The sequence below is a fragment of the Pteronotus mesoamericanus genome, unplaced genomic scaffold, assembly GCF_021234165.1.
Source record: "Pteronotus mesoamericanus isolate MK-2021 breed Mesoamerican mustached bat unplaced genomic scaffold, CSHL_Meso_final contig_69, whole genome shotgun sequence".
Classification (NCBI taxonomy): domain Eukaryota; kingdom Metazoa; phylum Chordata; class Mammalia; order Chiroptera; family Mormoopidae; genus Pteronotus; species Pteronotus mesoamericanus.
Window position 1 is genome coordinate 2,892,018 of NW_026555237.1, and position 16,817 is coordinate 2,908,834.

General features: G+C 45.4%; 1 protein-coding gene across 16 annotated transcripts in view; it reads right to left on the reverse strand.

The window, feature by feature from the left end:
• PARD3 (par-3 family cell polarity regulator) overlaps positions 1 to 1,796 on the reverse strand; it is a 686,226-nt gene extending 684,430 nt beyond the window's left edge. For all 16 annotated transcript variants that reach the window (XM_054582303.1, XM_054582310.1, XM_054582307.1 and 13 more), the window contains exon 1: positions 1,367 to 1,796. In XM_054582303.1, the coding sequence (XP_054438278.1) occupies positions 1,367 to 1,486 (120 nt within the window). In that variant the 5' untranslated portion in view covers positions 1,487 to 1,796. The remainder of the gene's footprint in view (positions 1 to 1,366) is intronic.
• Positions 1,797 to 16,817: the final 15,021 nt, after the last annotated feature.

Sequence of the window (16,817 nt, forward strand, 5' to 3'; positions counted from 1 at the left end):
CAATCAACTGTAAGGTACATTTTAGAGCTGTTAAATAAAGTTAACATCTTCCATCATTGTGTCAGGTTCCTCAACTGTCCCCAACATTATCTTTACAAGGCCAAATTTATGCTATTATTCCAGAATATACTAAAAACAATAATATGTAAAAAGGGTTTTTTCCTTAACTTTAGAAAAAAATTGGGGGATGCCACCTGGCACACAATGTACACACTCAAGCTGACAAAGCCACGTTCCGCCTCACCGAATTTCCCAGAGCTCACAGGAACCAGGCAACTACACTATGGCGAGCAAATAGGAAATTTTAAAAGCGAATGTGCTTTCCACCAAACATTACTGCAAAGAAAATATCCTCAGGTGCTTGAGCGAAAACTTCGGAGGCTGGGCTGTTGTCAAACACAGACACAGCAGATAAAACAATTTAACAAAATGCCTTTTCACTTCTGACACATTGTACAGGAATGCAGTTAAGCGGAGACAATGTTATCACTCCACCAAAAAAAAAAAAAAAAGGAAAATCTACTCAACTCCGGAATCAGGCCGAGGCTCCGCAGCCTCCACACCATATGGAGCTAGTTCCAGATCGGTCCACGCTAGGGCCTTGGCAGGAAAACTTTAAATTCAGTGACTGATTTCAAGCTCGTGATTTGCAAAAGAGCCCTGCTCCAAAGCCTCTGCAACGCTGAGCCCCTGAGGGGAGCCGCGCTCGCGAGCTGCCGAAGCTTGCGTCCGTCTCCGGACCGCCTTCCCGATCGCCGGCCGGCGACCCCCACCCAGCAGCTCCCAACGCCGCAGACGATCGCGCGGGCGGGGAGGAAGGGCTCGTGGCTGAGGTCCTTCCCCGACGGAACCCGGGGGTGGAAGCAGCAGACACGCAGCCACTCTCCGGCGCGTGTGGAATGATTAAACTCCCCTCCCAACAAAAAAAGTTCCCTCTCCTAGCTTTGCCCGCGAGGCCTGGGAATGGGGAAAGGCCTGGGGCTGGATTTCAACCGCTGCAAGAGGCCGGGGAGAGGAGTCCGGGCCAGCTGCGCCCGCGCCGCGTGGGGTTCGGCTCCGCTCCTCGGGCCGATCGAGGGGCGCCTGTCGCCCCGCCGATTCCGCCGCAGAAGCTCCGAGGGAGAGGCGTTCGGCCCCGGGGCGCGGGGTTCCGCTTGGTCACCGGGGCTGTGCTCCAGCACCCGGCCAAGCGGAGAACTTTGCAGCCAGCAGCCCGGGGCGGGGGGCGCAACGAGGCCCGCGCGGCCACTGCACTTTCCCTTTCCCCGCCTCCCTCGTCTCCCTCCTCCCCTTTCCAGGAAGCGCCATATTGATCCCGGCGCCTTCCCCACCCCCTCCCCCTCCCCGCGCGCCCCCGGCCCCTCACCTTGGCGATGGCCTTCCGGTAGCGGGTCACTGCTTGCTGGATGAGGCTGAAAACTTTCATGTGGCCGTCTCCACACGGCACGACCACCCGGGTCCTGCCGAAACACACGGTCACTTTCATGCCGCCACCGCCGCCGGGGCCGGCCCGCGCCCCTCGCTGACGGCAGCCGAGCGGCCCGGGCCGGGTTCTAGAGGCTGGCGCGGCGACGCCGCTGACCGGCGGGCGGCTAGGGGCGCGGGCAGGCGACGCCAGGGAGCCGCTCGGCTCGCATGCCCGGCCCTGCCCCCTCACCTCCCGGTGCTCGCCTCGCCTCGCCTCGCCTCTCCCTCCGCGGCGCCCGCGGCTCCGGCCACCTGTTCGGCGTCTCGCGCGCTCGACAGCGGCGGCGGCCCGGGCGGTGCGGCGCTCGCTCTCCGGCGGCGGGGGAGGGGACGGCGGCGAGGGGAGGGAGGGAAGGAGGGACAGAGGGAAGGAGGGGAGGAGCGGAGGCGCACAACACCGCGCACGTGCGGCAGGAGGCGGTGGCTCCCCGCGCAGGGCGGAGCGCGCCCCCAGGACACCCGCCGCGTGGCTCGGCCTGCCCCTTTCCTGACCGGCCAGGCGGGCCCCGTGTTCTCCCTTAGCCCGTTGCTACCCCGGCGCTCGCCCATTCACACCCTCCTTGAAGACGCCCGCTCCGCTCCCCCCACTCTCTCCGGAGCACCCCCCCTCGTCCCTTTCTTTGTCACTTTTAATCCCCTTCCTTGGACTGGTAGGTTCGGGGTCACTTAGCTTCTAGAGATAGCTGTTTACTGTAGGCGCCAAGACTTTTGGAGAGGAGCGGTCACCGAGTCCCGGGGGAAGGGAGGGCTGGGGTGGGCGGTTCCAAACCCGCAGGGCCCGCAGTCTGGCAGGGTTTGACAGTGGCTCTTTCGCTGGGCTGCAAGGCCTGGCAGGCCTCATTACACGTTAAAAGCAAAATATTAATCGTCTGCTCTGAGAAGTGGCTGGTGACTCTCTGATTAGACCCGGCCTTCCTTCTGTGGCCACTTTTTATCTTCAAGTTTCCTGTGACCTCGTGCTGACCCACGCACTTCCACAGGTAGACCTTAAACATCAGCAATTCAGATTATTTTATATCTTAAAACTATACAACATAAGCAACCCTAACGCAAATATCTGACCGAGTATCAGAATGCCGCGGGTGAAGAGCGAAGGGACCTCCACGACGCGCCCGCGCTTACTGAGGCGTTGAACCCCGCCCTCCCCCACCCCCTGCCCCGCCCCGCACAAAAACACACAAAAGCGGCTCTGCAGTGAGTATGTGCTTGGGGAACCTGGGACATTTCAAAACGATGCAGACTAAGTCAAGAAAAGTGACTGACGTTCATCTCTGCCTTAGTTGTGAGTTGTGATTCCTTACTATCTGTAAGCTCTTGTATTTAAAGAATGGCAAGTGTCAGCAGAGTCACTGTTGGCCCATGTCTGTCCCAAAGGATAGTAAATTCATTTTTGCCAATTATTTCTAGAATATGTGAAAGCAATTAACAGCTCCTGTGAGCGCAAGCAGAATCTTAGATTTAGAGCAGGAAGAGCTGTTGAGCATACATCCATTCCACTCCCATTTTAAAATAAGAAAACAAGACAAAGAGATCCATCTGCTCCCCAGAATCCCTGTGTCTTCCCTCCTAACCAGGAACCGTGCAAGTTATCATATGAAATATTGTACTTCTCTGATCTACTCACTCACCTGTCCTAGCAAACCAGTACAGTAAGTAGGCACTGTGTGTTACCATCTCTATTTTACCCCAGAATATTGATGGAATGGTGAAGACACTTGCCCAAGACCACAGAGAGAGCTTGAGGCAGAACCAGAAGTAGAATCCAGGTTTCCTTCCACACTTTTATGGGAAAGGCTCATCATACTTCTATGTTGCTGCAATGTTCAACCTTTCTACCCAACGATTAAGTTTGTGACAACTATGACAACTCCTGTTCAGGTCTTCTTGTTTCTTATGTTAATACTTGGATTCAAAACAGTTGCTGGTAATTATAGATGTTTCTGTTTTAATGCATTGGGAGGAAGGAGTATACTAGTTGAAAGTGGGGCTTTCTCAAAAAAAAAAAATCTGATTAAAAGACAACTTCAGGAATAGCCAGGATACATCAGAAATTACACGGATCTAAGTTCAGATCCTGATTCTACCATTGACTAGTGCCTTAGACAGAGCTTTCAATCTCACCCCAACCTCAGTTTTGGCAGCTTAAAAGTGGAGCTGAAGATCTCTATCTCATAAAGTATGAGGATTAAGTAAAATAATGTTATTAAGACACTTAGTACATGTAGAAGAGTTAGTCCAGTTACCATAATGTAGGTGAAGGATAACAAACGTAGGACAGGAAGGTAAATCATGTTGGTGAAAGAAAACGGGGAGTAGGAATCAAGACTCAGAGAAATGAATGGACTGGTAAGTAACTGACCAGAGCTCATGACTCTCAGTCCAGCACTAAATTCACTTCAATTAGATTCCAAATGCAGTTAAACCTTCCACATGGGAAGCACTAGCCAAGTGTTACAGAATTATAAAAGTGAGTAAGAAAGACAATACAGAAGTTAGAATAAGATAGCTTCAATAACTGTAATTCAAGACATTAAATGTTAAGTTCCAGAAAAATGTTAATGGCACTTCTGGGGAGGAAGGCCTGCCTTCATAGAAAAGTATGTACAGACTTCTGGTCAAGATGGAGACGAAGGTAAACACAGCCTGCCTCCTGCACAACCACATCAAAATTACAACTAAACTACAGAACTATCAGAAATCCAGTTGAATGGAAGTCCAGCAACTATGAAACTAAATAAACTGCAGCCATCCAGACTGGCAGAAGATGTCAACACACAGAATGGGCTGGTCCCACACCCACATTTGATGGATAAAAATTTGGGAGTGAGGGATCCCAGCCCCATACCAGGACCTCCAGCCCAGGGTTCCAGTGCCAGGAAGACAAACCCCCATAACTTCTGTCTGTAAATATCAGTAGGATTTGAGTCAGTGAAAGGAATTACTGGAACCCTAAGCAATTCCTCTTAAAGGACCTGCATATGGACTTACTCAGACTCATTTCCTCTGAGCTCCGGCAGCAGGGCAGCAACTTGAAGGGCACTGTAGACATATGGGTAGGAACTGAAGTGGTTGGCATCAGGGCAAGAGCTAGGGAATAGCTTTCTATCAGACAGAAAGGCAAGCAGAGGCCATTGTTCCTTTCCTGAGCCCTCCAGATACAGACCCACAGAGCCACTGCACTAGCAGCAGGGGGCCATATCTGAGCCTCCATCAACCTGGCTCATAGGATTTGCTCCACCCTGGAGAATCCCTGAGGCTCTGCCCCTCCCAATTCACAGCCCACCCAAGTTGTTAACAGTGGCTTTCCATATGAATGGCTGGTCTCAGCTCAGGCTTCACAGCTTCCTAAATCCTCTCAAACAAGCAACAACCAGCCTCAGTGAGCTCCCAGCCCCTGTACCTCTGGCTAAGCACTGTCAGTAGCAGCAGCCAGCTTTAGATCACAGTTTGGCTGCACCTGAGAACCTCCAAGCCCAGCACAAGTAGTAGCCATCAGCAGAGTGCTTGTAGCTCCTGCTGAGTGGCCTCAGGCAAAACACAGGTGGGGGCAGACCCTGGCCTGCACCACCTGGGAAACCCCAGAGCCTGTGCACCCAGTGGACAGCTACCAACCATGTTGGAGAACAAACACCCTGCCCCTGCACAGCTGATCCTTTATGGAAGGTGGAGGTTGGTGGTCAGTGGTCACAGCCAGTCCTTGCAGCTGACTGGCCTGGGTAAATCCCTCCCATTGACTTTCCAACAGCAATCAAAGCTTAACTACAAGAAGAGGGCGTACTGCAAGGCTCAGCCCACATGGAGGGTACACCACCAGTACTCAGTTTGAGTGATGGGGGTGGCTGTGCCACTGGACCCTACAGGACACCTACTATGTTAGGCCACACTACCAAGACAGGGAATCATAGCCACTCTACCTAGTACATGGAAACAGACACAGGGAAGCTGCCAAAATGAGGAGACAAAGAGACATGGCCCAAATGAAAGAATAGATCAAAACTCCAGGAAAAGAACTAAACAAAATGGAGATAAGCAATTTATCAGATGCACAATTCAAAACACTGGTTATAAGAATGCTCAAGGAACTTAGTACCTCAGCACCATAAAAAAAAAGAGAGAGACCCAGTCGGAAACAAAGGACACACTAATTGAAATGAACAATTTACAGAGAATCAACAGTAGAATAGATGAAGCTGAGAATCAAAGCAATGACATGGAACATAAGGAAACAAGAAACAACCAATCAGAACAACATGAAGAAAAAAGAATCCAAAAAAACTAGGATAGTATAGGGAGCCTCCAGGACAATTTCAAGCACACCAACATTTGTATCATCGGGGTGCCAGAAGGAGAAGACAAAGAGTAAGAAATTGAAAATCTACCTGAAAAAATAATAAACGAAAACTTCCTGAATTTGCTGAAGGCAATAGACATGTCCAGGAAGTACAAAGAGTCCCAAACAAGAAGGATGCAAAGATGACCACTCCAATACACATCATAATTAAAATGCCAATGGTTAAAGATAGAGAGAATCTTAAGAACATCAAGAGAAAAGCAGTTAGTTACCTACAGGGGAGCTCCCATAAGACTGTCTCCTGATTTCCCAAGAGAAACTTTGCAGGCTAGAAGGGACTGGCAAGAAATATTCAAAGTAATGAAAAGTAGGGACCTAGAGCCAAATTTGCTCTACCCAGCAAAGCTGTCATTTGGAATCAAAGGGCAGATAATGAGCTTCCCAGACAAGGAAAAAATAAAGGAGTTCATCACCACCAAACCATTATTATATGAAATATTAAAGGAACTTTTTTAAGAAGAAGAAGATCAAAACTATGAACAATAAAATGGCAGTAAACACATACCTATCAACAACTGAATATAAAACACTAAGCAAACAAGAGGAACAGAGACAGAAGCATGGATATGGTGACCATTTTCATGGTTGCCAGATGAGAGAGGGAATGGATAAAGAGCTGAGGGGTTTAAGAAGTAGAAATTGATATTCACAGAATAGCCTTGGGGATGTAAAGTACAGTACAGGACATGGAGTAGCCAAGGAGCTTATATGTATGACCCAAGGACATGAACAAAGGGGTCAGATTGCCTTAAGGAGTGGGGTGCGGGGTGGGGAAGGCAAAGTGGGAAAAATAGGGACAACATTAACAGCATAATCAATAAAATATAATTAGAAAGAAAAAAATAAAGACTAAAATCTTGAAAAAATATATATGTGCCACTTATTTATATAAATTCCTTCCACTATTCAATAGTTAGTAAAGATTTAGATAATTTTTTAAAAATATGATCCAGGGGAATAATAATTAAAATATCCAGCTAACAAGATAAAGCCTTTAAAGCTTTATGCAAATCTACCTAGTTTATCTAGATATACTGATTCCCTTTATATTAATGATTGAAAAACTAATGGTATTAATTTTAGATACCAGACACTTGGTATCTTGAATCAAATTCATAAAATTTCCTCACAGAAAATCTACCTTTACTCATATACTCACCCAACATTTAACCATTTAACCATCACACCCAACATTTGCACTACCTTCACATCCACAAAAGTGTTCAGCTTAGCCAAGTTGCTTCTGGCCTGAACTGAGCATAAAAGCAAAGCCAGTCCCAATGACAAGCAAAAATCACAGCAGCCAAATGGCAATTGTTACATAAATATTTTCTTGTGTGTTTACTTCCTTAAATTCTGCATTTCTCGGGTAAAAACTTGTATTCTTTATCTTACTTGTATTTCTCTTTTACAGTTGATTGGTTCACTTGGTTGTGAAAACCCCAAGACATTCCCAGAATTAATTGGGATCCACCTGGCCTTTGTGCCTATGTACAAATGAGCAGGTGTGACCACATGGACTATAATTTCAGCCACATCCAGCAGCATTCATGTGCACCATGAAATAGATGCACATCCCACATATGTAGGAATGACATTATTGTCCAGCATCTCACCCTTATAGGAGTTTGAAAAATTTTGTCATACTTTGAAAATTGAAGTTATCTGTGGGACATTTCACACACATATATTGAATGCCTAGTCATAAATGTGATACTTAAGATCAAGTTAACAATCTTGTATGCCTAGCCTCACTCAAGTTCAGTCTAGTAGGAGAACTAGATCACTATTCACCAAATAAGTATTGTTTGCCTTTGTTATACCAAGCACTGCATTGTAGCCTGGATATGTAAATTCCTCCTTCCAGAGGGCCCAGTCTGGCCAATGTTTCAGCTGTGGGTAGGCAGCCACTTAGTATGATAAGTGCTTTATAGTGAGGATAGTGCTGGTCCCCTGTGGAGGTGTTCATTCCTTCTGGGACAATGGAAAGGGAGAAAGGTGGAAGCAGGCCACATAGAGTAAAGGTGTCCAAGAGAAACCTTCAGTGAATCACATTGGTAACTTCCAATCTTCTAATAACTGCAGATGAAATTAATTTTAATGATATATTTTAATTAACTCAATATAGGGTAGTGCAAAAGTAGGTTTAAAGTTGTGGGTATGTGAACCAATTTATTCTTGTATTATTATTTATTATTGTAGTATTTTCCATATGAACAACTGTAAGCCTACTTTTGCCAAACCCTGTATATCCTAAATATTGTCATTTTGATATGTAATCTACTTTTTAAAAATACTAATGAATGCTTTTCATACATTTTTTTCTATGAATTCATTATAATCTTGTGTGTAGTTTGTATTGATGGCATATCACAGTTGGAACCAGCCCTCCTTACTATTCACTCCTGTATTCATTTGTCAAACTTTCCCTGTCAGCGCAATGGCTACTTGTGGCTAGTGGCTACCATATTGAACAGCAGAGCTCTAGGGCAGCAATTTCCAACCTTTTTGATCTCATGGCACACATAAACTAATTACTAAAATTCTGCAGCACACCAAAAAATGTATTTTTTGCCAATCTGAAAGAAATATGTATGATTTTGATTGATTTACAAAATAACAACAACAATAACAATAGTAATAGTAATTCCCTACCCTTTTTTGCTCCCAAGTGCCTTTTTTAAAAATCAGGTGCCTACCTGAACATGGACAGCAGTATAGTGATTGTGGGGGCTGGGGGGAGGGAAGAGGGTGAAGATTGAATAGGCTGTAGGGGGATAAATGGTAATGGGAAAGATAAAATTAAATTAAATTTAAAAACCAGGTGCCTTTCTTGTATATAAGGATTGCTGGTACCAAGAATTGACCAATCTGATGCAACGGTATTATGTGACATGACCAATTAGATGCAATTCTATTATATGACCTATGTATTTATGGTTCAAAACAGAGCATTCACACCAGACGGCTATTGTTGTGTTGGCTGTTGTCACTTTTTTATCTAACAATCTAAGGGAAAAGAGGACAGTGCTTCCGACTAAATAGTCAGGTATTATATGTTTTAAAAACTCTTGTGGCACATCCATTGAATGCTGCTGTTTTGGCGGGGGGTGCTATTGCTGACAGCTAGAAGCCATGTGAACTGCAGAGGAGCTCACAGATGTGTACGTATATTGAGCTCCTTGAGGGCAAAGACTGTTGTTCATAGCTTTTCCCCAGAATTTCTCTCACAAGATCCAACACATGGCAGTTGGTTAGAGTAATGCCAATGAAAGGGAAAAAACAAGAAATGAAAAGAATAAGAGAGAGGAGGAGCCTTAATGAACCCCCAACCTCCTGAAAGCAGTCATCAGAGAGGGAGTGACTTGGTTCAGAACAGGAGTAAACTGTATAGGACAGACTTCTCAGGCCATCTCCTTTCCCCTGCATCCCACACCATCTTCACCAGAGAGGCTGATGCAGTCCAAGGGCTCCCGACTCAGCAAGTGGTGATTACAGGAAGGGGTAGAATTTACATTCATGACCCAACCATATGTATCCAAGTCCCTACCTACCAAATATTCCAGGATTGTTTTTATCAGTACATCAGCTACAGTTACCAAGTGTCCCCCACATTCTGGTTCTCCTTTTCCAGTTCCCAGAAATGACAGGGAGGTATAGTGGCACTACCCTGCTGAGAGAGCCCACCTGTTTTCAGGGGGGAGGACTGGCACAGCTGGTGATGTTGAAACTCAACCCTGTTGAAGACAAATCTTCAGGAGGTTCAAACGAGCAGCTAAGCCACTTACTCTCTAAATCCTACAGCAGGATCCAGAGCATCCAGTAGTATAGAGAGGTGTTTCCACAAGATTTTTCATAAGTGCTGGTTCTTTCATCTGAATCTTCTAGAGCAAAGTTCAGGGTCAAGTTCTCTGGTGAGACCTAGAGTGCTAACCTTCTAATTTGCTGGAGAAAGTAGAGGTGTAGCTAGTGAAATTACTGCTAGCTGTGGAATTTCAGAATCTTAATTTAAAATTCTCTGCTGGGTAGTAGACAATTCCTACAGGGCTCTACCAAGAATATAAAGTACAGAGAGAGAGAGAGAGAGACAGACAGACAGAGAGAGAGCGCGCGCGCGCGTGTGTGTGTGTGTGTGTGTGTGTGTCTTTGTTATTTTACTCTAAAAAGAAAATGAGAAAATGAAGTAGGAATGGGAACAGATCAAGGAAATGATTTTAATTATTTCTTAAGAACTGAAATTTTCCTCACCGAGAGGACATTTAACCTTTGACAATTAAAAGAGAAAAGGATGAAATGAATTAACATAAAACCTCACACCATTGTGCAGATAAACTTGAGTTCTATAGGACTTCTGGTAAGGGGATATGAATCAGCTTTTAAGGACTATTTAGCAAATGTGGGTAAGCAGTTTCATTCAATAAAGAGAAAAAGGAAAAAATACATTGAGAATTGGAACAATTTTCTTGACTCTGTCAAGGTTAAATGGCTGAAATTCTCAAATCCTAAAACAATGAGGATGAGTATGAAAAAAACTTGAACTGAAGTCACCGTGGGAGAATTAAACAAACGATGCAGGACCTTCTCAGAGTGTCTCTGGGGCTGTGGGCTTACCAGTCTGAGACCAGTCCCGGGTCCCCATCATCCTCACCCAGCTGAAGGACAGAAATCCTCTTCCCCCAAAGCCAGACCTGCTCATATCAGTAGGAGGTGAGTGGCAGTGAGGATACTTCCAGATGAAGTCCAGTGCCCAGGGCTCCTTGCATTCTATGTAACGATTCAGCTGTGTGTACCAGGGCATAGCCAGCCCTTCTAATCTTCTATACCTGAGTTTGTTTGTTTTTTAAGTCCTCACCCAAGGATATGTTTATTGATTTTATTTTATTTTAATTCTCACCCAAGGATATGTTTTTATTGGTTTTAGAGAGAGAGGAAGGGAGTGAGAGAGAAACATCAATGTGAGAGGGAAACAATCGATCAGTTGTCTCCCATACACACCCCAACTGGGGATCAAATCTACAGCTTTTTTTGGTGCTTGAGACAATGCTCCAACCAGGTGGCTGTATCTGAATTTAAATGGCTGAAAATATTTACTATCTGGCTCTTTAGAGAAAAAGTTTGTTGACTGTGGTTTAAAACAATGCACAAGGATTAGAAGATGAGAGGCAATGTAAGGCAGAAATAATATTTGGCTAAAAGCAAGAAATAGGATTTCTCCTTCCATGTTTGCCTTTCCTTCTTCTGGGATCTTGACCAGCTAATCTCTCAGAACTTCCATCTCCTTATGTATTGGGCAGGTACACCCTAAAGTAACCCCAGTGAGTTACTCCCTCATGTCATCCCTTCCCTTTGCATGTGGGCTGAACCTGTGACGTGCTTCTAGTCAATACAGTATGGCAAACATGATGAGACGTCCCTCCTGTGATTATATTCCATCATCTGTCTCCATCCTGGCACACAAGAAAGACTCTCCAGTGATCTTGAGGAAACAAACTGCCACATGTAGAACAGCCTATGCAGAGGCCCTATGGCAGGGACCTGTGGGTGCCCTTAGCTCCTGAGGTCATCTGTACCTGACAGCAAGTGAGAGGCTGAGGCCCTCTTCACAGAATCACCAGGAAGCAAGAGAATTCTGCCAACAACGAGTAAGCTTGGAAACAGGTACTTCCCCCATTGGACCTCCCAGTGATAACACAGCCCTGCTAACACCTTGAAAGCAACCTGTGAGACCTGAGCTCACCTCAGCGGGGCCTGGACCCCAGACTTATAGAAACTGTGCAGCAATGAATATGTGTTGTTTAAGCCAGTAATTTTGTGGCAATTTATCACATTACAATAGAAAACTAATACTTCTATACAATAAAGTCATTCGATTATATTTTAAAATACCTTGAAATTCTAAGATTCCTATTAAGCAGTGAGTCCTGATGCTAAGAACCCACCTAGGAAGTGGCTTAGTGTCTTAACAGAGGGATTCCCACGGCCTTCCCTCTCAGATCCTGACTCAGTAGGTATAAGGTGGGGCTCCAAAATCTGTGTTTTTAATCATAATCTTCATGGATTCTTATCACTAGTTAAGTTTACAAAACACTAACTTTGTTGTCATAAAAATGAAATAGGAAATGTCACCATGGGCTGAAGTGGTAAGAATTGAAATGACCAGGGAATGGATGAATGGAGAATGGGTGTCAAAATGCCAGATTCTTGTCCCTCCATACTAGGTCATATCCACATGTTGTATTCTCTGTCTAGAACAAGTTCTTCTGATTAAAAATTCCTGTTCTGTTCTGGCTGGTGTGGCTCAGTAGGTTGGAGCATTGTCCTGTAGTTGAAAGGTTGCCAGTTCAATTCCTGGTCAGGACACATGCCTAGGTTGTGGGTTCAATCCCCAGCTGGGGCTCATGATCAATGTTTCTTGCTCACATCAATGTTTCTCTCTGTCTCAGATAAGGATAAAGTAAACCTTTAAAAAAGTTCCTGTTCATTCTCTAATATAGCCTCCTCTGTGAAGCTATCATCAAAATCCCTAGGCGAGGACATTTCTCCCACTCCTGGGTTCCCATTACATTTGGTATATAATTCTATCACTCACTCAACCAATGTTTATTAAATGTCTACTATGTGTCTACCACACCATGAAGAAAACGAGTACAAACCCCTCCTCTTACTCAGCTAATGTTCTAGTGTCTCAAAGTAGACTCTTAGAATGAATGTGAGTTTACAGCATTGGTTCTCAAAATGAAGTTCCTGGGCCAGCGGCATCATCCTCACCCAGGAAATTGTTAGAAATGCAGGCTTTCAGACCCCACCCTAGACCTGCCAAATCAGAAATTCTGGGGATGGTACCCAGCCGTCTGTACTTTGCAAAGCCCTCCTAGTGATTCTGATGCACTTGGCAGTTTGAGAAGCACTAGTTAACAGTTTTGTCACCCAATTAGGCCCAGGACATCCAAGGTGTTACACATCCTACTCAGCATAAGCCCCTGGAAAACAGCAGAGAAAATCAAGTTAAAATTAAAATTAATGTCAAGACGCAGAGTAAAGTGTCTCAAAAGTTTCAAAATGAACATTGAATGCCACCTGAGAGGTGGCTTTCAGAAGGTGGAATGGGGACATCCTTGCTTCGGACACACCAGAGGCTGTGGGATCTGTGTGGGTCATGCGTGTGCGACCTTCTTGTGCTGCAGTGGGCCTGATAAGCTCTGGGAGCTGGAGCCTCCCTTCCCTCCATCCTGAGGTGGTTTCCGAGTTGCCCAGGTGAGGGTCCCATTGAGCAAGAGCAGGAGGCAGGGCTACAGGGGCCTTTTTGTGAAGCAGTGAGGACCAGACAAGCCTGTGAAAGTGGAGGGTTCTTGGGAGTGAGTGGCTGGAGGTAGATGGTGGAAGGTACATTGGGGCACTGGATAACGGTGGGCCTTTCTTGCTAAACTTTCCCTTTTATTCATTCGCCAGCAAGGGACTTGGAGTACAAAAGTGGGATTGTGACAGTGCTTGGTGGGGAAAGGAGGCAGATCAGCTGGGTTGTCTCCTGTCTCACCACTGTGACAAACAGTAACAAGAAGTGTCTGCAGCTAGGACTCGAGAGAGCACCGTGCCCTGGATGGTGAGCTCCTCCCTCTGCAGGGGACTGGACAGCTCAGGCCTCAGGATCACTTGGGGCTCTGCTCCTGTCCCAGGCATAATCACCTGAGGTCACTGCATGTGGGACAGCATGACCAGTGTCCCCACTGCCCTGCTGTAGCTCACCTATCCCAATCCTGGCGCTCCTCGACCTCTATGGTGAGCCCAGAGCTTGTTCACCCACCTCCCTTTAACGCAGCTGACGACATGGCAGTCACGCTTTCTCCCAGGCCCCTCAGAGATGTTCCCTTGGACTGCCAGAGTCAGAAATGAGTGGGGGCTGTGGGCCCGACCACGGAAACCAGCTCCTTCTCGCAGTGTCTGTGTTTCAGCAGTCCAGGAGTGCGCCTCAGGCTGCCCCTGCTCTCCCTCAGCACAGCGGGGCCACAGCCCGGGGTCCTGGTGTCTCCCCTGGTATCCAGCACCCCTGTCCCCAGCCCTGCATAACCTAGTTCACATGTTCCAAATGTATCCTTGTAGATCTTTGAGTTTTTGTGAAAATTTTATTTACTCATTCAAATTCTGTTAGGAAATTAGTATTTTGCCAAGCACTGTGCTAAATAATGGTAATAAGAAGGTGAGATGTACTCTCTACCTCAAGGATGTCCTTTTCTTAGTGATGGAGGAGGATGGCTACAGAGTAGCATAAATACCCCATCATAATACAGTATGCAGGTCCCATGGAAACACAAGGGCTAGGTACCTCTATGGCCAGCAGTGCTCAGACAAGGCTTCCAGAAAAAGGTGTTTTTAAAAATAAATGATTGGCAGCAATTCACCAAATCAAGCTGGGGGAGAGGGGTCCAATCCATGAAAATGGGCTATGCATGAAACTGTGAGCTCCTATAGGAGAGTAGCAAAAAAGATATAAAAATGACCAAGTATGGAATAAAGTAACAAGGAGAAATTAAAGAAAACTGAAGTTCAAGCCTGTGCTACTTAAAAAATTCCAAAACCATTGACAGGTTTGGAATTTAGCAGAAATAATCTGTTTGAAGGTGAGGGAAAAGGTGAGGTGCTGAATACATTGAGAGTCCAGTGTTCAACATATTAAGATCCCAGCATTTAGAGAGGGAGGTGGAACATAGTTCAGAAGAGGTTGTCAAAGTAGGCTATGCTGGCATGGCACTATTATGTCATGTCCACAAGGGCACCGTATGCAGTTTTTTGGGAGGAGACCTGGAGGATATTTCCTGACAACAAAACATTTGCTTGATGCAACACTCATTGTTGTGAAATGGGAAGAATATAGGACTTAGAGCCAGAAGACTTGAACTTGAGCCTCCTCTTCACTAGCGAGCTTCACTGGCACTGTTGTTGACCAAACAATGTAACCCACAATTATGATACCCTGTTACAAACACTGTGCACTGTGAATAATTCAAACGTATAACTCTACTGTTGCTCTAACAATCAAATGAGGTCATTAAAATTAAAATGTTTTGTAAAATGCAATGCATCCTACCAATGTCAGCTATGATGATTGCTACTTTGTTTTCCAGCTTGTTCTCGTCCTCGCCAATAATATTTTCCTCGTGACAATGATCTCTTTCCCTTAATATTTTAGATGGGCACATTTATCATCACGGCTTTTGATTACAAAAGTACCCATGCTCTGCTCCAACAATTCAAACATAATGGAAATAGATAAGAGGAAAAGTGAGCACCCCCCATGTCCCCACCTCCAGAGATAACCAGTGTTGCCGCATCCACTTTCCGGACACCTTACCTTGTTTGTGAAACTAGTCTTTCTGTGAAGCACAACAAAGTAATGTAAGAGAAACTCTACTGTGTTTTCTTTCCCTCTACTCTTTAAAGTTTATTCAGTATGGAAATTTTCCTCTGCTACTACCTGAAAACTTGGCAGGCTCCTCAATTTTCCTGCTCAGTTTTTAGGTACTAGACTGTTATGCAATCACAAAAAGTTTGGTATCAGGTCCAAGATTATATTAATTGATTCAGCCTTTGTTCAAAAGAAAGACTTTTCCTTCCCTGAAATTAGTGGGGTCTGGTTTTCTTTATCTTTTCTCCTCTTCTCTACATGCTTACTTAGCAAAGTCAAGGAGTTAGGGAAGAGAGGCGAAGGGACAGACAGGCCTCCTTACTTGGCTGCTGACTGGCATTCTCTGGGTAGACAAATGCTCAGAGGCAACACCTCCTCTCAAGGGGGTATTTCTGAGGAATCTTGGAGGACTCCTGCTAGGCCCTCAGGCCTGGGCAGTGCCTCTTCTCCAACTGGCTAGGCTCAGTTCATTGCTCAGGTCTCTGGCTGATGGAGTCCCGTGGTCCTCCCCTGCACTCCTTTTGGAATTAAAATGGACTTTAAGGAGCTGCAACCTGGCTCTCTCTCCCTCTTGGGCTAGGATCTGTGAGAAACTAGTGTCCATTCCCTGCCCATGAACATGATCAATGGGAACATAATTACTTCTCAAACACAACTTCCACTCTCTCTGCCTTGTCACAAGCCCCTTCTGCTTTCTCAGGTGTGAATCAGGTGCCAAAACATGGTGGCCCCCAACTTCAAGGAATACAAACAAAGCTCTGTGTTTATAGAAAAACATCTTTTCCAGGCTACGGATGAAGACCTGGCACTTTCCCATTCCTGACCCTTGGTAGCAGAACCCTTTAAACAAATTTCTTCACAAAGCTCTCTATTCTCCACCTTCTTATATTCTCAGAAATGGGTAAGAAGATCCCAGAACCAGTTTGCAGCATTTACTCTGAAGATTCCTCCAAGGTGGCCTCTGTCACACTTTGTGTGGTGACTGATATCTATCGCACCTGGACGATTCAGTTGAAAGTTGTTTTAATGTCCAGTTCCAGAAATTAATATACAGGTAAATATAAATTGTTTAACAAAATGTTTTCATATCATGGATATAGTTTTGCAAATTTATTCACTTACTTTTGGACATCTTTTCATGTCAGTACAAATAGATCCACCTTGTTAACAGATTGTTAGAGTCTAGATAGCATATAGACTATAGTTGTAAAAGAATTCTGTTGTGGTTTAAAACAATGTTTCTGTACCAGAATGGTCATCTAACCTATGCATCGGCCTTGGCTGAGCAATTGAGCTGGTTGCTGTGGGTCTGGACCAGGCTAGGCTGCAGTGGTTCGGTGGGTGGGTGGTAGATGGTAGAGAGGGAGGTTGGAAGGAAGTGGCTGGACAGTATTCCCTAAAAAGCCTTAATTAGATTAACTGCTCCACAGATCTGCATCCTGGTCACCATGGTGCACTGAGAATTTAAACTATGGGATGGGGACTAAAGGTGAAAGCTCCTTACCTTTCCCCAAGGCCTGAATCTATCTCATCATTGTTTAATAGTCCAGATGCCTCTGGAGAAGCAGTTCTATCCTTCAGGTCCTTGGAGTCTCTCTT